This window comes from Podarcis gaigeae (assembly GCF_964106915.1).
Source record: "Podarcis gaigeae genome assembly, chromosome: 14".
Classification (NCBI taxonomy): Eukaryota; Metazoa; Chordata; class Lepidosauria; order Squamata; family Lacertidae; genus Podarcis; species Podarcis gaigeae.
Window position 1 is genome coordinate 19,431,043 of NC_139690.1, and position 25,746 is coordinate 19,456,788.

The following is a 25,746-nucleotide window of genomic DNA, read 5'->3' on the forward strand; positions in this document are numbered from 1 at the left end:
TGACTCATAGAAAACTCTAGGGAATGTGGGTTCTTCTGAGGACAGCCAAGTCCTTGGGGGAATGGGATGGAGCTACCTGTCCAGGGGGAAAAAAACAACACACACACACACTCACTCACTCACTCACTCACTCACTCACTCACTTGTATTTTGCATGCAGTTTCTTGTCTGAATAAGAGTACAGTGGTACCTCAGGTTACAGATGATTCAGGTTACAGACTCCGCTAATCCAGAAATAGTACCTCTGCTTAAGAACTTTGCTTCAGGATGAGAACAGAAATCGTGCTCTGGCGGTGCGGCGGCAGCTGGAGGCCCCATTAGCTAAAGTGGTACTTCAGGTTAAGAACAGTTTCAGGTTAAGAACAGACCTCCAGAATGAATTAAGTACTTAACCCGAGGTACCACTGTATTCCGTGTTGCTTCCTTGTATCTGCCACAAGTTAAAGGGATAGTCACCTGTCCAGGGACTAGGAATGGGGGAGAATTTCAATTCAGGTCAAATGTAAAGATGAACTTGCCTAATTCACAAACAATGCACAAACTGAAATGCAGCCATTTTTGGAAATTCCAGATTTTGCACTGCAGCTCTCCACCAAGTAATGGTGCACACATGCATATACTAAAGCATAAAAATGTATCTGGGGAAACAACATACAGAAATGTTTTCTGTTAGGGAAAATCGCTTTGCATAATTATGAATATTGTATGCAAAATTGCATACAGAATATGCTTACGTAGAAGGAATTTGCACTAAAATGCTGATAATTTTTTCACGAGGACTTAAAAAAAAAAGATCTGCAAACTGATCTGAATATACTGGAGAAGTGAGAAACTGAAATTGACTGATTTCTGCTATCCCTGACAGGGACCACTCAAATCCTGTAGCTGGACTTGTGTACATAATTGGGTAGGTAGAGAGCACACTGTATTTCTCTTCCTACCTTTACTCCCTCCCCCAGTTATAGAACTCCTAGGAATTGCACGTGTTAAAACATCTCCCAACTTTGCTAAAGACAACCATACACTTTTCTGCCCCCCTCCCCTTTTTATTAAATGTTGGAAGTGGGCTGGGATAGCTGCATGAAGGTGAGCCAAAAGGGATTTGGGAGACAACTGAAAATTCCTCAGCAAATTGGAGGAGTAATCTTTGAGGATTAAGAAATCCTTCGTGAGCAAAGTAGCAGGCTGGGAAGACCTCTCTGGCTACGATCTGGAGTAGATTTATGTACATTAATTTCCTGAGATTATGGGGTGAACAGTTTCCCTGACCTCCCTGCCCCCACACCACTCCCCATCACAACTGGAGAGAGATCTCCCTGCTGATATCTTTCCCTTCCAAAATGGAACTCTTCCGTCTCACGACAGTGGTTCAACGTGAAAGCGGTTTTCAGAGAATTTTACAACCGAGCCTCGCATTTGTGATCCAAGAAGCTGGTGGAGCTTGCCAAGTTAATTAGCCCTGGTATTTCCGATGTCCGGGCTGTGAGTGTGGTTGCTTAATAGAGCCAAAATGGTACCATCCAAGTACAAGAAGGATATATATGTAGGCTTGGGGAGAAAACCAGGGTTCTAGAAATGCAAAACCAGCCACTTCCAAGAAGGATGAGCATGTTCAGCGGCTGTGGAATGCTGAATGCCCATTTAAGGTGAGGATAGTGTGGAGGTGAGGGAGTGACATGGGACAGATAAGCAAAAATGGGCAATTTCCCTTTCAGTGGGAATTATCCAATGTTTCTATTGCTAGATATGCCCATCTCTGCTCCAAATTCAGCCTCAGACTATAAGAAGAGACTTGCTGGAAGGGGGTCAAAAGGTCCATCTATTCCAGCATCTTCTCACGGTGGTCGATGCCTATAGGAAACCTGCAAGCTGGACATAAATATAGCAGCACTCAGCTCACCTGAAGTTCCCAGCAACTGGCATTCAGGACATAATGCAGGCATAGGCAAACTCAGCCCTCCAGATGTTTTGGGACTACAATTCCCATCACCCCGGACCACTGGTCCTGCTAGTTAGGGGTCATGGGAGTTGTAGTCCCAAAACATCTGGAGGGCCAAGTTTACCTATGCCTGACATAATGCCTCCAACAGCAGAGGCAGTACATAGCCATTGATAGCCTTGTCCTCCATGAATTTCTCTAATCCCCTTTTAAAGCAATCTATAAAGACCTAAGGCATTCCAATCCATGGGTTGTTCAACTTCCTCTGTGGTGGCCTTGGATAGGAACACATGGCCCATCCCTTCTCCATCTTGCTTGAGGATGCATTGAGTGATGTCTTTGCTGGCTGCTCCCCCATCAGCTGATGCTGCTTGGTTCACCTGGTTAGTAATAGGCAGGTGGTGCCTTGGGCTGCTTTCTGCCATGAAGTTCAAGCTGCTCTCCTATTCACATGCCTCTTTTAGGGTACCCCTTACATTCCTTGTTTTGAGGAGCAATGTGGAAATCTTCCATTCTTAGATCTCTCTGATTTTTGAGGTGTCTTGGAGCACATGCATTGACATTCCAGGTTTCATGTGCCTTATGGAGCTAACCTAACAACCTGGATTTCTTCTATGGATGAATCCATCAATCCTGGGTACCGGTATATTATGTAAGGCGTGCCAGGCAGAGTCTGTCTTCCTTCTCACTCATTGCTCCTCTCTGAAGCATTTGATGCAATTCTTGTCCCATCGGCCCTCTCCTGTCATATACAAGTGCCTGTTCTCCTATGCCCATAGGTTTGCCACGTGTCTTCTTTTTCCAGGACGTCCTCATTTTCCAGGGGTAAAATTTGAGACGAATTGCATTCATTTGCTTTGAATGGCCATCATAGCTTCCTCTTTTTTGCTCTTCAAAATATGGCAACCCTGTGACTTGACTCTAAGGACCAGCAAGGGAGTCTCCTGCTGCTCCTGCAAGATCTCTCTCAATAGCATGCAGTTCTATAAAAAAGGAGGATGCAGCAGGCTATTCTTTGTGTGTTTTGAGAATTGCTAACTGCAATTGAATGCTAAGCATTTATTAGATGGCAAACTACTCAGGAGTTTGGGTACCTACAGGGCAGAGCCAATGGGATGTATCCCCCCGCCCCGACATGTGCTTCTAGCACTGTCAACATCTGAAGCCATTCTGAACCAGGTTTGAATAAGGGTCATAGCTCAGTGCTTAGAGCATCTGCTTTGCATGCAGAAGGCACCAGGTTCAATCTGCAGCATCTTCCAGTAGGGCTGAAGTCCTGGGAAGCTGCTTCCATTCATTGCAGACGATGGCTTGACTCAGTGTAAGGCAGCTTCTTACCTTCCTAGATTAGGAACCGGAGGTTTGAACCCTGGTGCTTGCAGTGGCATGTCTTAGTTGAACACCATCTTGACGCAGATGCTTTTGTGTTGGTTTGGCTTCTTTAGATCTGCCCGAAATCAGTGTCAGCCATGTGAATCTGACTGTGTGTGAGGGGGAAAATGCTGTCATCACCTGCAATGGTTCTGGCTCACCCCTTCCTGATGTCGACTGGATGGTGGTAAATCTACGCTCAATCAACACTCATCAGGTAGGATGCTAAATCCAGGTGCTTTTCTGCTTTAATCTCCCAGTGAACTTCTCTGTATATATGGAGGATCCTCAGTTTAATATTAGTCGGCCTTCAATGCCCATCAAATTTGTTAAAGATGTGCACGATGCATGGTAATCTATATGGTAGGTTTCTCTTGATCCAGGGGCACAAATTGGCCAAGGGTTCAACAGTTCTTTTGTGTGTGTGTTTTTTTAAACATTCCTCCCCCTCTCTCTCGGTTATTTTTAGACAAACGCCAACTGGACCAATGTCCATTCCATCAATCTAACCCTGGTGAATGTTACGAGTGAGGACAACGGGTTTCTGTTGACGTGTATTGCCGAGAACGTGGTGGGGATGTCTAATGCAAGTGTGCTCCTCACTGTATATTGTAAGTTAATGGGGAAAGGGAAAGGTGAGGGTTCATGGGAGACAGAGAGGGAGGGCAATGACATGGAAAGTATTCATTTGAACACACAGCACACAAAAACTTAGATCTTGATGCATGGCAATTCTACACTAGAAACACATTCCATATCTATCATAGAATTCCCAAAGCAGAACTGGGAATTGTTCTGCAAGGATGCAGAGATTTCTCCAGGGTTCCTCAGAGTGAAAGAGAGGCTACTACTAATAGACATGCCCACTCTCTCAACCAACATGCAGTTTAGGCCCAGCCAGAGAAGACTGGTCCAGTAGGGCAAACGAGGCACTGCCCCACTGACCGCCATTTGTCCTCAACTATTCCTTACCTGGGGATGCGAGTGGCACTGTGGGTTAAACCACAGAGCCTAGGACTTGCCGATCAGAAGGTCGGCGGTTCGAATCCCCGCGACGGGGTGAGCTCCTGTTACTCAGTCCCTGCTCCTGCCAACCTAGCAGTTCGAGAGCACGTCAAAGTGCAAATAGATAAATAGATACCGCTTCGGCGGGAAGGTAAATGGCATTTCCGTGCACTGCTCTGGTTCGCCAGAAGTGGCTTAGTCATGCTGGCCACATGACCCGGAAGCTGTACACCGGCTCCCTTGGCCAATAAAGCAAGATGAGTGCCGCAACCCCCGAGTCGGTCATGACTGGACCTAATAGTCAGGGGTCCCTTTACATTTATTCCTTACCTACTTATGTATGCATTAAGAGTGATCCAGTTGCTGCCAATGTAGAGATTAAGTGCATCCACAACAGGGAGAGGCTGACTAGAAGGAAGCAAGGGCAGAGCGGTAAATCATACAGAGATGCATCAGGCACACTACTCTGAAGTTGGGGATTTTGGCCACATGGGAGACTTCAGTATTTGTGTTATTTTCTCTTGGAACATGCTGAACTGTTCTGCCATGGTTTACAGATTTGGAAATTGCTGCCCAGGAGACTGTTGAGTGTTGCAGTAGCTTCCTACATCTGTAAATGTTTTCCCATGGGTCAAATCCTTGAGAATCTTTCCTAATATGTGCACACTTCCTTAACACTCTTCTCCCCACCCCCAGAGGCTTGCGAATGGCAGAGAATTAGCTTCCACACTCCAGCTTGCCCATGTATGCCTGTGCGCTTCAATTTTATGTGCAGAGCAGCAGCTGAGTGGAATTCCATAAGTGCGTAGCAAGATAGTCAGAAATGAAATATTGAAGAGGGGACAGAAGATTCTCCGCCTTTGTAATGCTCACAGTCCTGCCCAATGGCTAAAAGGTGCATCATGTTCCCCGCTGGGATGCACAGCCAAACTCCATTAGGATATATGGATGCTCGCCATGATGTATGTCAGCTTACAGCTGTATCGTACTCGCAACATAAGTATTATGACCTGAAATAATAAAGTATGAAGGATGTAGCAGGGGGCCTGTTCTCTACACTGAAAGCCAGTGTGGTGCAGTGGTCAGAGTGCTGGATGAACACCTGGGAGGCCAGGGTTCAAAACTCCACTCAGCCATGAATCTCACTGGGTGACCTTGGGCCAGTCACAACTTCTGGGCTTAACCTACCACACAGGGTAGTTGTGGGAATTAAATGAGATATACGCCACTTTGAGCACCTTGGAGAAAAGGGTAGGATATACAGTGGTACCTCGGGTTACATACACTTCAGGTTACATACGCTTCAGGTTACAGACTCCGCTAACCCAGAACTAGTGCTTCAGGTTAAGAACTTTGCTTCAGGATGAGAACAGAAATTGTGCTTCGGCGGTGCGGCAGCAGCAGCAGCAGCAGCAGGAGGCCCCATTAGCTAAAGTGGTGCTTCAGATTAAGAACAGTTTCAGGTTAAGTACGGACCTCTGAAATGAATTAAGTACTTAACCTGAGGTACCACTGTAAATGTGATCTGTCAGTCAGTGGCGTAAGAAGGGGTGTGTGGTGGGTGCGGTCTGACCCGGGTGTCACCACTGAGGAGGGTGACCGCAGGGCCTGCCTGCAGCACACCTGAGCCACACATCTCCCCTGGGAGAGACACGGTGGCTCGGGCACCTGCAGGCTCCACGCTGCCCGAAACGGCAACGTTGGGCTTGCAGACTCCATGGAGGTTCCACGCGGCATGCTCTGCCCCAGCTTGCCCTACCCCGTGGGCGGCTTGCCCTGCCCCCAGGTGCAGGGCATTTGCACCGCCCTGGGTGCCCGAGCAACTAGCTTCACTGTCAGTCAAACATTTGTCACCACTCTGCACAGGGGCTATCCACAGAATGCTTTTAGAAGCAGCCATTTTCCCACTCAGAATCTCACTTGTCCTTATCTAACACCTTCCCCCCTCGTATTCCATCTTCAAATGTGTGCAGTGACAAGTGTTGGGTACTCCAATGAACAAAGAGATTGGAGATATTTGTGAACCTGAATGTTGCTCCAATACTTTGTTGTGTATTGGTTGTACAGGATACCCATAACCTGCATTAAAATTCTACTTCCATGGTGAGGCATGTCACTAGATTAGAACTGCTATAACCCATGACTGTTAGCCAGGCTGCCAGAGACTGGTGGGAGTTGGAGTCCAACAACCCCTGGGAGGCCACAGGTGCCCTGCTGCTGCTTTCCTGCATCCACAAGAATGCCTTTAAGTTGGAATAGGAAGTGGGGAACCCTGTCCACAAATCCTGCCCTACCAACCCTGCCTACCAGCTACACCAACCAATCCTGCCAACCTCCCCTGCCCAGCCAAGCTGGACTGTAGATTCTGCAGGATAGGGAACCTGCAATCTTCTGGGTGCTGTCATGCTGTAACACCTATCAGTCCTAGTTAGCATGACCAAGGGTCAATGGGGGGTTCTGGTCCAGGGATGGGGAACCTTTCTCAGGTCAATGGGCACATTCTCTTCTGAGCCAGCTTCCAAAGGCCAAAAGGGGATGAAGCAACAAATGCAAATTTTATCTTTGGTACAGAAGGCTATTTTTCTGCAAACAGTCAAAAATTCTCTTCATCCAGAGGAAGCATTATCAGACTCATTCTAGACAGACAAAGACAGGATAAGAAGCAGGGCTAGTGAGAGGGGTGGCCTGGGAAGAGTTCTGAAGGCCAGGCAGAGGTTCCCCACCCATTCTGGTCTAACAACATCTGGAAGAGTAAGAGTTTGAATTTGATATCCTGCTTTATCACTACCCGAAAGAGTCTCAAAGCGGCTAACATTCTCCTTTCCCTTCCTCCCCCACAAGAAACACTCTGTGAGGTGAGTGAGGCTGAGAGACTTCAGAGAAGTGTGACTAGCCCAAGGTCACCCAGCAGCTGCATGTGGAGGAGCGGAGACGCGAACCCGGTTCCCCAGATTACAAGACTACTGCTCTTAACCACTACACCACACTGGCTCACTGCTTCCCCACTCCTGTCCTAAATAAGAGGCATCTTAGAATTGTAGAGATGGAAGGGGCCACGAGGGTCATCAAGTCCAACTTCTTGCAATGCAGGATTATTTTGCCCAACATGGGGCTCCAACCCCTGACCCTGAGATTATGAGTCTCCTGCTCTACCAACTGAGCCATCCCAGAGCTTTCCTTGCAGGTTGTGAAAGTAGTGACTGCATTTTGCAGGCGGGGGCAGAGTTCAAGGACGAATGTCCCTCACCACACCAAAGAAAAAAAGAGGAGAGAGAGTTTCCTCTTTATATTTTACCTTGCACCCTCAAAAACTTTTTGCAAGTTAGGTCCACCTTCCCTCCTTTCATGTTTCCCAGAAAGCCAAGGCTGTTGAGACTGTGCTGTCCTTTGTAGGCTGCCGTTTTCATGTTGCCTTTTGTCTTCCCTTGCTCAGATCCTCCCCGGGTGATCAGCTTATTGGAGCCCATCCGCCACATGGAGCACTGCATTGAGTTTTCGGTGCACGGGAACCCTCCGCCCCAAATCCATTGGCTCTACAATGGCCAGATTCTCAGGGAGACAGAGTTCATCCGCATGGAGTTCTTCCAGGAGGGGGAAGTGTCCGATGGCTGCTTGCTCTTCAACCACCCGACGCACTACAACAATGGCAACTACACCATCGTCGCCACCAACTACCTGGGAACGGCTAACCAGACAGTCAGAGGGCACTTCCTGGAGAAACCCTTTCCAAGTGAGAGACTGACAGCTTGCAATCTTCCAGCTCCTCTCCCTCACCCCTCTTCTTTTCTGTCCCTGAGGAGAAACTCACAGAAGAACCTCAGAGGGCTCCAGAATTACCAACTCTGATGAGATCTGTGGCTGAACTGAGGCTGTGAAAAGCCTCCTCCCTCCCTTAACCTAGGCCCGAGATTTGGGGCCCCAGCTCAGCTCTGACCCAGGCTGACTGGGAAACACCTGAGCTGGCCTGAATCCAGTTCAAGAATCAATTCCTTTTCACTGGGAACTCTGGGCCTTGTAGCTGTGAGAGGCAGAATACGGCTCTCCATACAATTCTCACCATCCTTAACAAACTGTAGCTCCCAGGATTCTTTGGGGGAAGCCTGGGTTGTGTAACACATACCCTCCAACATTTCTCCAGTGAAACTAGGGACAACCTATTCCATCATCATCATCATCATCATCATCATCATCATCATCATCCCACCCATCTTACTGGGTTACCTTAGCCACTCTGGGCAGCTTCCGACATATATAAAAACATAGTAAAACATTAAACATTTAAAAGCTTCCCTATAAAGGTCTGCCTTCAGATGTCTTCCGAAGGTTGTATAGTTACTTCTTGGCTTGTGGGGGGGTCGCATATCTCCATACCCTCCAACAATTTTCTGTTGAAACCAGGTATGTCCTAAGGAAAAGTGGGACATTCCAGGATCAAATCAGAAACCGGGATGACTGTCCCCGGAAAATAGAGACACTTGGGAGGGTCTGTTAATGTGGTGTCACAGTGCTTTAAATGTGTGAGGTGAATGTGGCCTGTATTTTTTCCCTCTTGCTCTTTCCCCCTCTCCACAAGAGGACACAACAAGCAATTTTACATTCCTGCAATCTAGGAGAAAGAGCAACAGGGCCCTTGCAGTGCCTTCCAATTTTGGCTTAAGCAGGCCCCTGTAGAATTAGATTTTGCAGGCATAGGCATGCTTGCTGCCGTCTGGAATGCTGCTGTGAGAAAGAGGAGCGCCCTTTTCTGTCTCCCACAGCCCTGTCTCCCACAGCAAAATAGGACATTTTGCTATATTTAGAGAGTGCGATACCAATGGTATTCTAATTTATTATTTATACCTCGCTATACATGAAGCCCTCACTGCAGATGAGATATAGCCCATTAAAAGTGGAATCCTTCCCTTGGAGAACAAGCTATCTGTTGAGGTCCCAGCCGTCTTAGACTGGAGCAGAGAAATTATATTTGGGGCTTGGAGGCTGATAAGCTTTCTGGCAAAGGACTAGTTCACACAAGCAGCAAATGAGGTTCTAAGACCATTTATGGGCTCGCGCCACTGGCTGGGGGTAGGAAAGTTGAGACTATCGAAAACAACTCCTGGTTTGTGCAAAATTATCTCACCAGGGGACAAGCTATGCAAGAACTCACCCCACCCCTAGCACAACATGTTAGTTCTATGTGTGCAGAGAGGCTTATTTAAATATGTATATAATAGGGAAAATTTATCATTTATTTATTGAATTTCTACCCAGCTCTTCCTTCTGAAAAAGGAACCCAGGGTGGCAGTGATGCAATCCAGTTTTCAGTTATGCAATTATCTATTTCAGGGGTAGGGAGTCTGAAGCAGACCCTGCAAGTGTTCCTATTTGCCATGGACTGCTGTCCCAGTTTCTGATTTGATCCCAGAATGTCCCACTTTTCCTTAGGATGTCCCTATTTTCAATGGAGAAATGTTGTAGGGTATGGAATTATGTGACGTTTAATGTTTTATTCAGTGCTTTAAAAAAAAAATTAGGGGTACTCTCATTTTGACTCAAGAAAATCACCATTTTATAGTTCAAATCAGGGAAAATAAATACAGTAAATGGACAAAAGTACAAAGATCCACAGAATGTTTAGGGGTATGCATACCCCTGCATCCCCCCAGAAAAAAGCAGTAGTTTTATTTTTTTTATTTGTGTGTGTGTGTTTTATTATATACAGTGGTACCTCGGGTTAAGTACTTAATTTGTTCCGGAGATCCGTTCTTAACCTGAAACTGTTCTTAACCTGAAGCACCACTTTAGCTAATGGGGCCTCCTGCTGCTGCCATGCTGCCAGAGCCCGATTTCTGTTCTTATCCTGAAGCAAAGTTCTTAACCTGAAGCACTATTTCTGGGTTAACGGAGTGTGTAACCTGAAGCGTATGTAACCCGAGGTACCACTGTATGTTGGAAGCCACCCAGAGTGATTGGGGCAACCCAGTCAGATGAGTGGGGTTTAAATATAATAATAATAATAATAATAATAATAATAATAATAATAATAATAATAATTGTTGTTGTAGTTGTTGTTGATAGACTAACCCTAATTTCATCAGAGAAATGTTGGCAGGTATGCTGAAGACTTCCAAATGTTGCTGGACTCCAACTCCCATCAGCCCCATCAGTGGTTGAGGATTATGGGAGATGTTAGTCCAACAACATCCAGAGAGCCACAGGTTCCCCACCTGCCTTATCTGTAGTCTAATGTGGCTCAGTCCAGGAACACTTTCCCCAGCTCACTTGCTTCTCTCACCCCCACCCTGCCATATGAAATAGGCCCAAATTAATTCACTCTGGGCTGTGTAGCACATATTGAAGTTCTAAATTCCACCCACAACTTCTCTGATTAAAGGGCTCTCATGTAGCAAGTCACGGGAAAGCCCTACTGCCAGTCACAGTATAGCATACTGGGAAGAGAGGAAGGAACCATATGTACTGGGCCAAACCATTGGTCCATCCAGCTCAGTATTGTATGCACTGAACCTTTTTGCCCCAGCTGGCCAGATCCTTAGCTGGCTCCACCACCTTGGACCAGTGTTGACAAGAGGGTAAGACTACCTACATGCGAATAAACAAATGCCACGGATCAACAGGTGGGTTGTTCCACCTGCCTGTCCAAGTCCGTTGTCCAGAGCTTCACAAACACATGACAGCCAGCTACTTGCTTGGAAACCACAGCCCAAGAGGTTTTGCTTCTCCAGTAACACCAATCAGTTTCCATTGAAACCTCTGGAAAAAACAGAGGGGGGGAAATCTCTGTTTAGCAGTGGCTTCAAAGCAAACTATTACTGCTATTTGAATAAGGTGCCCACCCCACTGCCTATCAAGTGATGGGCAGGAAGAGCATGTCTTGCTCCCATGAAGGGACAGTGAGGAGCTTACTTTAAGATCCCAATTGTTCCTTTGTAGCCACATCAGAACCTGCCCCACACCTGATCTCACGTATGAAATCAGGGTATGGAACAGGTGGGTGCGGTTTAGGTGAGGCTTGATGGGCCAAATTTGGCTGATGTGTCAGTGATTCCCTACTCCTGGCCTACACTAACCAGCTGCAGTTCTCCATAATTTCAGATAGTAGGTCAGGCATAGGCAAACTTGGCCCTCCAGATGTTTTGGGACTACAACTCCCATCATCCCTGACCACTGGTCCTGTTAGCTAGGGTTGATGAGAGTTGTAGTCCCAAAGCATCTGGAGGGCCGAGTTTGCCTATGCCTGGAGTAGGTCTTTCCCAAGTAAACCCAATAATGTCAGGGGTTGACCCTGACGCCAAGGCAGATGTTCTACCACTAGTCTGGGTTAGCAGAGCAAACAGTCAGACCTGGTGTAATGCAGTGTTCAGGGTTCCAGGTAGGTCTTCTGCAATTAGGAAACAGTCACTGTTTTGTAGCAAGTGGATCCACATTTTAAAAAGTCTTCACGATCCCTCCCTCCTCAGGATTCATCCCACTTTGAAATGGAATTGCTGTGAACCTACGGCGTGTTCTGAGCACAATACGATTAGGGTTCCTCAAATCAAACCCTGTGTGTTCCGCTCATTGGTAGATGAAAAGAGATGCTTAATTTAGCTAGCATGTAGCGTCATACATTTTCTCAGGGGATTAGGCAGTATTTCACACACAGGTAAGCCTCTTGCAGATCAGAGCTTAAGGTGTCATCCTATTGTGCAATGAGGATAAGCTAATGCTAAATGGTGGCTTCAGATCCTTCTTCTATACTGGCAATTCGGCTGTATTTAATAAAACTTATTGAGCAGCCTTGTGGATGACATACATTTCTGTTTCTTTAGTATGAACATGTTATACACATAGCAATAAGATGAAGGGCCTTAGCTCACTGGAAGGGTATCTGCTTTGCATACAGAAGATCCCTGATTTGATCCCCAACATCACCAGAGACTCTTCCCTTGGTTCCCTCACCCTTTCAATTTCTTTTCAGCAGTGGTCCCCTTGCTATGGAACGCTCTGCCAGCGTCTTGATATCTTTCTGCCACTGACTTTCCACCCAAGTTTTTAAACTCTTGATAGCCTCTTTTATTCAGGCTCATAGATTCTTCTCTTTTGAGCTCAGTTTTTGGTTTAATGGGTTATTTGTTTTGTGGTGTCCAAACTATTTTATCGTAAGCCCCTCTGATGATGTGCCTGAAGGGCAAGTTATAACTCCGTATTCATCCCATTCCATTCACAGCACAGGACCAGCGCTCTTTTCCACACACACACCCCCACTCCAGGCATGGGGAGTTGCTGACCTGGGTTTTAAAATCAAGTTGAGATACACCCCAAACCAATAAACAAGCAAACATGAAAACCATTCCCCGCAGACAAACTTTTGTTGTGACCTACATTGAGGTCAGGAAGTGCTGATGTGGCGGATGGTGTCTCAGCATAACCAAATCCCTCTTTGTCAACAGAGCTTTCAGTTCACTGCGAGCTCCACTTGCAACCCTCCCTGGGGGTTGTACTGTCCTATTCTTTGCATTGCGTTCCAGATGCCACTTTTAACAGATAGCACTGCTAAATTATTCTGGGCATCCTCTGTCTTCAAAGCCTTGTCAAGTCCTCTTCGTATCAGGGTGTTTGTGTGTGTGTGTAGTTTGCCTCACAAGTGGATAAATGAAAAGGCGATGTTCTGTACCTGTGTAACTTGAATGTCACCCGGAGGTGTTAAAAAGAGTATATATACCAAGGACTCTGACCAGCTGTTAGAGGAAATATTTATTTGAGGATGCTGATTCTCACAAGTCAAGGGCTTATGAAAGGCTGGTGTGTCTGGCTGGATCGTGTTAGCACCAAACTACCATCACCATCATTTTATTATTTGCACCCAACCCATTTGATTGGGTTGCCCCAGCCACTCTGGGTGGCTTCCAACATCTATAAAAACATAATAAAACATTAAACATGTTTTAAAAACCTTCCCCGTACATGGCTGTCTTCAGCTGTCTTCTATCAATAGGCCTGACAATGTAAAAAGTCTGTTCTAGGAGGTGGTCATGTTCTCCTGTAAGGATCTGCTGGAAGTCCTTGATGGTTTCCTCTAGGGGTACCACCTTGGCTGCATGGCCAGCGAAGAATTCAGCCACTTGGAAGGGTTGGGACAGAGTTGTCCAGCTCACCTGGAAGATAGGGAAATGCCATAGCTCAGTGGAGCACAAAAGGTCTCAGGCTCAGTTCCTGCTGCTTTGAGCTCCTTAGATGAAAGGTAGGATATGAATGTAGATTGTGATCTGCGCCAACAGAAAAATGGTGTGCAGATTTATGGGAGTAATAGTACTGCTCCATTCTGCCTTGGTCAGACCACACCTGGACTATTGTGTCCAGTTTGGGGCACCACATTTTCAGAAGGATATTGACAAGCTGGAATGCGTGCAGGGGAGGGTGACCAAGATGATAAAGGGTTTAGAAACCAAGCCTTATGAGGAACGGTTGAGGAAACTGGGTGTGTTTAGCCTGAAGAAGAGTAGACTGAAAGGTGATACGATAGCCATCTTCAGATATTTGAAGGGCTGTCACATGGAAGACAGAGCAAGCTAGTTTCCACCTGCTCCAAACTACGACAGAGGAGATTCCCACTAAACATTAGGAAGAACTTTCTGATGGTAAGAGTTGTTCAGTGGTGGAACAGACTACCTTAGAAAGTGGAATAACCTAAAAGGGGGCGGGGAGGTAGGTGGAATTAACCCATTGCAGTGTGTGCTTGATAACACAAACATGATCTGTATTCTCACCACTTCCCTTTCTCTGATGTTTTACATGTTGCATGCGTTGTTCGGAAAATTAAAATGATTTAAAAAAATGAATAGTAATATGAATGGTATTGTCCTTTGATAGTGCCATTAACTGTGCCACTTCCTTCTTCTGTCTCTTTTCATTTTGCAGGCATTTCAGATGGCATTGTCACATGTAAGTCTCTTCTCATTGATTGAACTAACAATTATTATTGTTACTGCTGCTACAGTTTATTCCATTTTTCATTGCTTTCCACAAAGATGTCTCAAAATGAATTCTAAATCTATAATAGGCCGAACAACTTGGCAGTCAGTTAAAAACCAAATACATAGAAAAAGTGTAATACAACAGAATTCCTAGAAGTGTTCATCCCACCATTAACATAGAAAGGATTAATCCTACATAACCACAGTAACACAAAAGCAACATGCAAAGTAGGCCAGACACTATACCAAACTCACAACCAAAAGCCTTAGGGATGTCTTAGCCCGGCTCCTAAAAACCAGCAATGATGGCATCAGGTTTGTTAACCTGGAGAGTGCAAACTGAATGCTTTCCCTCACATACGTTGTGCTGGTGGGCACAATTCAGAGTACTGGTTGTGACCAAGCCTCATAGGTCCAGGGTATCTGAAGGATCATATCTCCCAATATGATCTTTTCAGATCTTCTGGGGAGGCTTTTCTCTCGGTCCCACTGGTGGTCCACAGGCACATTTGGTGAGGACGTGAAACAGGGCCTTCTCGGTGGCTGCTCCCAGATTGTGGGAGACTTGGCTGCCCCCTGCTCTCCACTTTCCTTTCACTGGAAGGTGACTACATCCCTCCCCCCCCCCCCCCCGCATACTGTAGGTCTTAGGCTGTTATGGTAGAGTCTTCTGAGGGTAACTGTTTTGGGTTGATTTTTGTGTGGGGGGGTTATTTCTGCTTTTTGCTTTAAAATGGTTTTAAGTGTTTTGAAATAACAGCTTTTGAAATAACAACTTACGGTTTTCTGTTGTTGTTGTTGTTTTTAATGGGAAATATATATAGCCTTGTTTGTTGTGCTTGCAGTATTTCGTGTAATGCAAAACTAACTAAATAAACAAACATTTATTCTTTTCTCTTTTGGCTTCAGTTGAGTACAGTCCCAGTCCTACTCCTCTTATCACTGTGACACATAAGCCAGAGGAAGACACGTTTGGGGTAAGTTGTGTGGGTTAGATGGTAGGAAAAGTGGATTTGTGTTTGTTTGTTTGTTGTTTGTTTGTTTATTCATCAAATTTATAGCCCACCCTTCCTCCCCAAGGAGCCCAGGGCAGCAAAACAATTACACAATTTCAAAGCAAAGGCATTCTAAAGCAATCAAAATATTCTAATAACAATTGAAATTAAAAAAAAAAAAAAACAGCTACAGTTTAAAAATCCTAAAAACAGTTTCAGGTTGTTGGCTTTTGTTTTTGTTTAAATCTACCCATCCAACGAAAGGTACTCTTCAGTCACTAAATGCCTGGGTAGACAGGAAGACTTTAAAATTACCTGGGGAACCACCACTGAAAAGGCCCTGTCACAGGTCAGTGCCAACTGGGCGATTCCTGGTGGCCGCACCAACATCAAAGCTGGCTGCTCATAAGGTGTGAAATGGTTGGCACTGAGGAAGGAGTTGTTTTAGGGAGGAAGAAAAAGAAGAAGAAGAAGGGGAGGAGGAAGAAGAAATTGTTGTTGTTACAGAATAAGCCATCCCTATTTTCATTGGAGAAATGTTGGTAGTCTACTCTGAGGAAAAATTAGTTGCCATTGTGTGTCAGGAAGAAAGCTAAAGCTGACCCCTTATTTCTGCTGGAAACCACAGGAGTGGCAAGTGCTCTTGTGCTCAGGTCCTGCTTGTTGATTTCCCACAGAACTCTGGATGGGCACTTTGAGAACAAGATGCTGGACAACATGGGTCATTGCCTGATCCAATAATAATAATAATAATAATAATAATAATAATAATAATAATAATAATAATTTTTATTTTTATATCCCGCCCTCCCCAGCCGAAGCCGGTCTCAGGGCGGCTAACAACAATAAAATAGTAGAACATTCTAAAATCATTTCATTATAAAATTAATTCAAATCAAATTGATGGCAACCATTGGGCTAGAGTTCTGTGAAGATTGCCAAAGGAGGGAGTCAGGCTGTGCCCTGACCAAAGGCCTGGTGGAACAGCTCTGTCTTGCAGGCCCTGCGGAAAGATGTCAAGTCCCACGGGGCCCTAGTCTCTTGTGACAGAGCGTTCCACCAGATCAGAGCCACAGCCGAAAAAGCCCTGGCTCTAGTTGAGGCCAACGTAACTTCTCTGTGGCCTGTGACCTCCAAGATGTGTAAGGCTCTTCTTATGCCCTTACACATGAACACGACTTCCCATCTTGCTGACTGCAGTTAGAAAGAAATGCAGAAAACAACTAGGCAGATATGATAAAGCAAACACATAGAAACATACACAACAGCAACCACCACATGTATAAATAAAAGCATGACGGTAATCCAAGACTGGGTAAGGCACTAGTCTGCAAGGAACAAAACCTCTCTTTATTTTATGTGATATGTAATTCATTTTTTAAAGGAAATGGTTGCCGGTTGCCGGTTTTTATATATAAACAAGCAAAGCAAGTTTCACAGAGCAGAATGAATATTTTCCCTAATGCAGAAGGAAGAACCCCAGAGAGAATGCTGTCTGTGTACTGAAAAGCCAGGAATAAATATTCTGTCAATATGTGCAGAAGGGAGCGGCTGCCTCCTCTTGCCTCCAACAAAGCGTTCTGTTTTGAGCCAATCCTGCTGCTCTCTTCATCTCCGCCCCCCCTCCTTTTCTCTGGCTTCATCTGAGGATCCCTCCTCCAGTGTTTTCATGGAGAAGCAGTTGTTGTTTCTGCCCTTGATGAGTATTTCATGCCGCTGTTTTTGAATATTGTTTCTGGGCCATTCCTTGCACTATTTGGCAGAAAACTGGGTCTCCCTCCAAGTGGATGTTTGACCGGAACTTGCATCCAAATCCTTGCTCCTTGTCATAAGAACACAAGGCTCACCTTAGTGCAGGTTCCAGCTCTCATAGTGGCTAACCAGACCCCTATGGGAAACCTGAAAACAGGACCAGAGTACAACTGTGATCTTCCTCTCCACTTGTGATCTCAAGCAAATGGTGTTCAGAAGCAATGCTGAGCTAGAGGGGTATATGATTTTTTTTTTTTTTTGGTAGTATGTTTTTATTTATTTATTTATCTTTATTTTTTACCAACAACCAAAATCCAACAGTGAAACCCCCCAGGCGGCTGATACATTGAGTTTACATAATCAATAATAACATATTCAAATTGACCATATGTACAATTCTATATACATTAACACTCCTTGCACCACAAGGTTTACCTAACTTTTAACATTTTAATTGCCCCTAATTGTTCAAATCTACCCAAATAATTCAATATCTTCTCAAACCAATCCTCTTTCTCACTGACCTTAAACCCTTTCATTCTGTGTATCTTCACAGTTAAATATTCTAAAATTATAATATTATTCAATTTTTTTTCCTCCATTGGTTCACCCCTAGCTCTTCTGCATTTTTCCAATGCAGAAGAGGCTGCAGTTACCATCAGTTTTACCCACTTACATTCCTCTTTTGTTTTTAACTCGGTGCTACTCAGGCTAATAAGAACCATTAAGTTAGAAATTTCCATCTTCCTACCCACAATTTCCGATATTTTTATACCACAATCCCACCACATATGACTGTATGTTCCCATCACTCCAGATGGGTATGTGATTAACTCCACATAAAACATTTTCTGATGTCCTAAATCTGCCATCTCCATGGGAGTCAGGCTGTTGGTACATCTACAGCAGTACTGTCTTGTACTGACAGGTAATGGCTGTCCAAGATTTTAGGAAGGGGTCTCTCCCATCTTTTCCCAAAGAGATGCTGGGAGTTGAACTTAGGACTTCCTGCTTGCAAAGCAGATGTTCTACCCCTGATATATGACTCTGTGTATCTCCTTTCTTTTTCCCCTCTTTGTTCTCTCTTCTTTGTTTTCTGTAAATTCATTCATTGCTTTAAATAATGCACGCACATGGGCACAATGTTAGATTGTAAATTTGAGTGCAAATTGCTTTGAGTGTTTCAGTAATAATATTCAACGTGGCCTCTAATGCCTAGGGTGTCCTTTACAGGTGTCCATAGCTGTTGGGCTTGCGGCCTTTGCCTGTGTCCTCCTGGTGGTCCTCTTTATTATGATCAACAAGTATGGTCGGCGATCAAAGTTTGGAATGAAAGGTACAGGTCAATCTCTTCCTCCATCCACCAATGAGTTATTTCCTGGGAGGGGTGTTGGGTGGGACAAGGTGGGGAGAATTATATTCATGCCAACTTTCTGACACTGGTTCTTGGTTTACAAGTATGTTCACGCTGGAAATGTGATTGCGTGTTGGAAACAGGTATTTGTAACACTAAGTAGTGTGAAGTTGGGGATCTCTCATTTCATGGTGTTGTGATCCCCAGCAGAACCCCCAGAAAAAGATGAATGGCTTGTGTGCAGTGGTGGTCACTGCTATTAATTAATTGGTTTGTAATGTAGTCTTTAGTGGACTTCAGCTTTTAAGATTGCTTGGTAGCGAACAGTGTTTGTTCCACTGACAAAGTGAAATATTGGGTAATTCTCTTATTGAAGCCTAAAATTATAGAGCAGGAAAGAGGGACTGATTGTAAATACAATGAAGAATGTCATGGGTTCAAGGTTGAATCGTGGACTGGACTTCCAGGCTCTCTGTCCCTTCTCTAAGATTAGGGGCCGTACCTAATTTACACAAAGCTGATTTCTTTTCCACTGGATCTTCTGATGCTTATTGAGGCTGCAGGCAGAGTTGGGTGAAGTTGCTGGACCATGGATAATCCTAAGTAGACATAGGAAACCTGTCTTATCCCATGTTAGACCACTGGTCCATCTTGCTCAGTACTATCATTCTACAATGATTATCAGCAGCTGTCCAGAGTTTCAGGCAGGGAACATTTCCCAGCCCTACCTGGAGGTGTTGGGGATTGAACCTGGGACCTTCTGCATGCAGAGCAGATGCTCTACCACTAGGCTACAGCCCTTACCCATTTGCTGTCATGAGGTCTGGAATGCAACTGATGCTTTTTATCCTAATTAGACCAGGAGGCCCTTTCTAGGCTCCGCCTTCTTCCTGGAAGAGTGAAGAGTCTTAACAGGTTAGTCCTCTTGCCTGGAACTAAACCCACCACTAAGGAGGAGGAAGGATATGGAGGGAGAGGAAGTTGAAAGCCAGTGCCACTCCCTGAACTGCGTGTAAGCAAGAAGGCAGGCAGGCAGGTGGGTTGGTGGGTGGGTGATGTCTGAGAGCAGACTGGGTTGAGAGTTTTTGAATGGGAGGTGCAGGACGGGGGAAAACTGATTTATATTCCAAATTCACCCAGTTGGAGCTCTGTATCCATCACTCCACAAGTATCTATCAAGGACCAGGGTAATGAATATTTTACATTTTTCCTTTCAAAGTTTAGCTGTGATTCCTGCACTGTAGGGGATTGCAGTAGATGACCACTGAGCTCCCATCCAACTCCACTGTGCTTTGCTTCTGTGATGGAAGATTCCTAAGCTGCCTTTTACAACAAAGCTCCCTCAAGGCGGCTTACAGGAAACATTAATGACAGTAAAATACAATCATAATTTAAAGCATCAGCTGAGATGTTTGAAAAGCCACCACATGCGTGTATTAATTTCAACTGGCTAACGATAGCAAATTTTGAACAGACAGTTTAAAATGAGCAGCAAAATGAAGCTTTAAAAAGTTCATCTTAATACCATGGTGTGATAAATATGCAGGCTGGGAAAATTCTCTATCCCCCCCCCCTCTTTCCCTCTCTTTCTCTCTCTCTCACACACACATACACACACCACTCACTTATTAAACCTAAACTGTGAATGACAACTGAAGCTGTCCACAAGTTGTGAGATTGGCCAGTGTCTTGCATGATCCTCATTGACTGTGTGTGTTGGGTCTTTTAACAAGGAATAACCGTTCTTCCTTTGATAAGCTCTTGTACCAAGTTGTACTTTCCATTACTTCTCTCATAAATCATAGCCATAAATGTCCCTCTGCAGAGTTAATTCTTTTTTTCTTTTTTAGAGCCTTTTTATCGGTCAGGTTGTTAAGCAGAATCCGCAGTACATGAATGTGCCTCAACCCTTGGAGAGCTCCTTTCCCCCTTCCCTGATTTATCTAGTCAGGAGCTCTGCGTAAGCACAAGGAATGACTGGAAGTTTCCTATTTATTTTGTGGGGGCATTTATCCATGCCACAGCATCTTTGGGACACTTAGCCATGGAAAGTAATTGGGAGGCATTTAAATTAGATACAGAGCTCACAAATTCCCAAATTGTTGTTGCATGCACAGTTGGTTTAATTGCGCACCGTTCCCTGTTCATTAGTACTGAGTTAATGCCCATCTGAATCATTTGTTGGCTTAACAGCGCACATTTCAATTTGCCAAGCTGGGTCAGGCAAATAAAAAGGCTTCCTTCCTTAGCAGGCCAAGTGATGACCACTGTGGAGCATTATACTTGGGGCAGGGTTTGAAAATGTTTGAAAACTTCAGCTGGTCCAGTAGCCCAAACTCACCTAGAGAAGAGAAGACTGACTAAGAGGTGACATGATTGTTGTTGTTTAGTCGTGTCCGACTCTTCATGACCCCATGGACCAGAGCACGACAGGCACTTCTGTCTTCCACTGCCTCCCGCAGTTTGGTCAAACTCATGCTGGTAGCTTCGAGAACACTGTCCAACCATCTCGTCCTCTGTTGTCCCCTTCTACTTGTGCCCTCCATCTTTCCCAACATCAGGGTCTTTTCCAGGGAAGGTGACATGATAGCCATCTTCAAATATCTGAATGACTGACACATGGAATATCTTGGAATCTTAGAACTGTAGGGTTGGAAGGGACCATTAGGTTCCTCTAGTCCAGGAATGGTCAAACTTGGTCCTCCAGCTGTTTTGGCACTACGATTCCCATCTTCCATGAGTATTGGTCATGTTAGCTAGGTATGATGGGAGTTGTAGTCCCAAAACAGCTAGAGGGCCAGGTTTAGCCATGCCTGCTCTAGTCCAACCCCCTGCTCTTTTTCTTTGCCCACCGTGGGGCTTGAATCCATGACCCCGAGATTAAGAGTCTCATGCTCTACCAACTGAACTAAGATGGAGCCACCTTGTTTTCTGCTACTTCAGAGGGTAGGACCCAAACCAGTGGATTCAAATTACAAGAAGGGAGATTCTGACTAGACCTTTCTGACAGTAAGAGCTGTTTGACAGTAGAATGGACTCCCTCAGAAGGTGGTAGACTCTCCTTCATTTGAGGTTTTTAAACAGCGATCAGGAGGCCACACGTCAGGGATTCTTTAGCTGTGATTCCTGCACTGGACTAGTAGGCCATAGTGAACACATATTCCTAATATTTAAATTGGGGGGTCTCCAACCTTTCAGGGCCGGGGCCACATTTGGAAATCTAAGAAACTGTGATGTTCCGTTTGCAAAACATATGCTCTACTATTGTCTTTCCCTTAAAAAAGAAAAAAAGAAAAAAGCAGTTACAACTCCTGTTGCTTATCTCAGTAATCCCTGGATATTACAATAATTTATTCCTGCCACCTGAAGAATGAATGGAATATCTGCTCAAATATACCACGTCTGAACTGAGTGGCTACTTGTGGGGCAGTGTGTGATTTCAACTCATCTTTAGTTTTAACCTACAAAGCCTAATTCTTGGATTGAGGTGTCTATGGAGCAGACTTCCCCTATATGTCCCAGCCCATTGTCTGAGGCCCTTCAGACATTTGGTTGGAAGTTAGCAGAGACAAAGCCTTCTCTGTATTGGCCCCTGGTTTGTGAAATCATTCCCCAAATGTGTTCTCCTGCCGCTATGACCTCTCTGTCCATTAAAACTCACCTGTTCTCCTGGGACTGATAATAAATGGCATTAATCTTCTGCTTAACTCTTGTGATCCGTGTGCTTAGGTTTTAGGTTGTATGGTTTTATGGCGGTTAGTTAAAGTCTTTTTGTATTATTTCAAAATTTACTTGTTAGCAACGTAGCTGCCCAACGTACTGGAAAAGTAGGACATAAAGGGTTCAGATATATCTGGAAGTTCATGAATAGGTTAGGCCTGTGACTAATGCTAGTTCTACTCTGATAAGACCCATTGGAAACAATGGAAAGTACTTGCAACAATTAATTTCAGCGGGTCCACTTAAGTATAAATGGACATTGATACAACTTTAAATAATGACTTTTTAATTCATTTTTAAAGGTCGTCAATCAGTTTGATCTGAATGAAAACCCTCTCATTCCGAGGCCTTAGAAACCTTAAGCTTATGAGATGAAAGGAGATGTGGGGAGGGGGAAACCATGGAAAAAGAGGAAGACTAATCAATGATTGCTTGCAACACATTCTGTGATGTTTTAGGAATTACATTATCATTGGCTCATTTGGTATTCGTTTCTAATAGCGCCGATCAGAGCAGCTATATGAATGTGGATGTCAAAAGTACTTGCAGAGCCGTTCTGGTGTAATTTAGAATCAGTTAATAGGCACTTAAAGCAAAGTGGCTGCCTATCTGATTATGACTAGGGGTCCTTAATGCTTTCCCCCATAAACATATGGTAACTGTCCTTTGAGCTGATAGTCCAAGAATGCCAGCATTCTTTAAAAAAAAGAAAAGAAAAGAAGCGGACCAACTCTTGCAATGTCATCTTGGAGACATGCAGAAGAGGTCTGGCAGAGCCAAGCTGGAGCTGTGGATATCTGTTACCACATCTGGGTTTGCAGTGGGTGTTCACCACCCCTAAGTGGCTTGTGTTGGACTCTAAAATTGCAAGATCCTGAGACAGAATAAGCAGAAAGTCTGTCACTGCTAACCAGGCATTGATAAAAGACCTATACAGTGGTACCTCGGGTTACAGACACTTCAGGTTACAGATGCTTCAGGTTACAGACTCCGCTACCTCGGGTTAAGAACTTTGCTTCAGGATGAGAACAGAAATTGTGCTCTGGCAGCGCGGTGAAAGCAGGAGGCCCCATTAGCTAAAGCGGTGCTTCAGGTTAAGAACAGTTTCAGGTTAAGAACGGACCTCCAGAACAAATTAAGGACTTAACCCAAGGTACCACTGTACTAGGTCCAGCCACTCCAGCTCAATAAATAATAATAATAATAATAATAATAATAATAATAATAATAATAATTAGTATTTATACTCCACCCATCTGGCTGAGTTTCCTAGCCACTCTGGGCGGCTCCCAATCAAATGTTAAAAACAGTACAGCATTAAATATTAAAAACTTCCCTGAACAGGGCTGCCTTCAGATGTCTTTTAAAGATAGGGTAGCTGCTTATTTCCTTCACATCTGAAGGGAGGGTGTTCCACAGGGTGGGTGCCACTACCAAGAATGCCATTGACCAATTGCAGGGGGCCATGCTGCAGACACACCTATTTCTTTCTGTTCTCTGAGGTATGGCAAATCCCAGATAGCTCACTAGACTGGGGTTGGGGGGGGGGTTCCTCACATCTAGAGTGTCTGATGAACAGGGATGGACAAATTTATCAATTTCTCCAAATTTCAGTTAAGATCTCAACAATTTTAAACCAGTTTGCAAAAATTTTCAGAAAGCATCAGCGTGAAAATTCACCAGCGACTTTGTGCAAGTTTCATCTAATACTGTATAACATTTTTGTGTGTGATGTTGTCTAAGCTACACGTTTTTCGCAAAGTGACTTTTCTTAACAGGATGCATTTCTGCATGTTGCTGTCATTAAAATGTGTGTCCTAATGCACACATTTCCCCAACATATGCATCTTTTTTCAAAACATTTGGTTGGAGAATGGCACCACAAAATTCAAAGCAGATAGGCCGGTCACCTAGCTGTGAGAGAACCCATTCCTGATTAATATTCCTCTAGAGTGTATGTGAATGTGTGTGAGAGAGGAGAGTGTGTGAGAGAGACAGCGACAGCTCTCCAAACTTGATACCTGAATTGCATTCAATATACATATGTTTTGCTCATATAACACATTGTTCCATCCTTGATCCTCAGTTCAAAATGTGAGCTCTCGCTTGCATCGCTGTTGCTGGCTCTTACCTGGATTTGCTTTTGTGCTGTGTCGAGTGCGAAAATTTTTTCTTCTTCCCGAAAGTCATCTGAGCTTTAGGGCATTCTGAACTTGTCAGGGTTTTGACCTTTCTGTGTTTGTATTGCCGTTGTTTTATTGGGTTTTAAAAGCCTCTGGATCCATTCTCTTTGCTCAACATTCCTTATTTTCACCTGCCTTTGAACCTGAGAAGTGGTTTCAGAGGGACTCACAGCCATAAGTGCTTTATCTCTTGCCAAATTGAAGAGATATCTATTTTGATTTCAGCATCGTAAAAGCTGCCTGGTTCCTTTTCTGCAGGTAGCCTGCCATCCATTAAAGAAAACCGAATCTTGGGTCATAAAAAGCAATAACCAAGCAGAATGTCTGTGCAACCTCTCATAATTGTACCCCCATCACAAAAAGATTGCATACCAAGACCCAAAGGCTTTCCCAGCAGGTCATCCCCTAGTCTTTTCACAAAACATGGGCACAGTTTCACTGCTAGATCCAGCCAGGCTAAAGACCCAACGGTCCCCTGTTAATTTCCACATTATATTTGAGAAAACTAATGGAATATCCCACATGTTAAGCGCTCGTTTTTGTGCCAGTTGATTCCAGAGAAGAAGAAAAACAGTTTGCAGCCCCATTGACCTAGAACATTGTGTCAACATTTACGTAACACAACAGTACATTGGTCAACATTTACGTAACACAACAAGTGCTGCAGTGTGAAAAGAACATTAGAAAATGTCATAGAGGTGCTACCATTATGATCAGGAAAGCTAGCACAATCTTCCCCATGTCTGAAAGCACACTGAGTCCTGACCCTGTACTTACAATGTCTATTGGAAGATCACAAGCAGGACATGAGCTTAACAGCACTCTCCCCACCTGTGATTCCTAGCAGCTAGTATACAGAGTTATGCTGCCTCAAGACAGGGAAGGCAGAACATAGCCATTGTGGTTATCAGCAACTGATAGCTTTATCCTCCATGAATTTGTCTAATCCACTTTCAGAGCCATCCAAGTAGGTAGCCATCACTGGATCTCATGGGAATGAATTTAACAGTTTTGCAGTTTTAACTGTGCACTGTTTTAAGAAAAAATTTCTTTTGTCCCGAATTTCCCAGTGTTCAATTTAATTGGATGCCTCTGAGTTACAGTAGGGTAGAAATTCTTCCTATCTCAACCCTGTGCATAATTTTATACAACTGTGACATGATTCCCTTACTCACCTTTTCCCTAAACCAGTGTTTCCCAAACTTGGGTCTCCAGCTGTTTTGGACTACAACTCCCACCATCCCTAGCTAGCAAGACCAGTGATCAGGGGTGATGGGAACTGTAGTCCAAAAACAGCTGGTGACCCAAGATTGGGAAACAGTGCTCTAAACTATCCTCTCCCCAATTTTTTTAACCTTTCCTCATAATACTCCAACCCTGGTGTCATATGAGCTACAGACTTTAGGATGGATGTGATAACCATTTGTGAACTTCAGGTACGCTCTCTCACTGCAACTGGGACTTGCTGGTGCTG

General features: G+C 44.5%; 1 protein-coding gene across 3 annotated transcripts in view; it reads left to right on the forward strand.

Annotated features, from left to right (window-relative positions):
• NTRK3 (neurotrophic receptor tyrosine kinase 3) overlaps positions 1-25,746 on the forward strand; it is a 414,011-nt gene that overhangs the window by 178,824 nt on the left and 209,441 nt on the right. For all 3 annotated transcript variants that reach the window (XM_083712570.1, XM_083712569.1, XM_083712571.1), the window contains exons 6-11: positions 3,385-3,527; positions 3,780-3,921; positions 7,749-8,045; positions 14,213-14,236; positions 15,178-15,245; positions 18,249-18,351. In XM_083712570.1, coding sequence (XP_083568696.1) covers positions 3,385-3,527; positions 3,780-3,921; positions 7,749-8,045; positions 14,213-14,236; positions 15,178-15,245; positions 18,249-18,351 — 777 coding nt within the window. The remainder of the gene's footprint in view (positions 1-3,384; positions 3,528-3,779; positions 3,922-7,748; positions 8,046-14,212; positions 14,237-15,177; positions 15,246-18,248; positions 18,352-25,746) is intronic.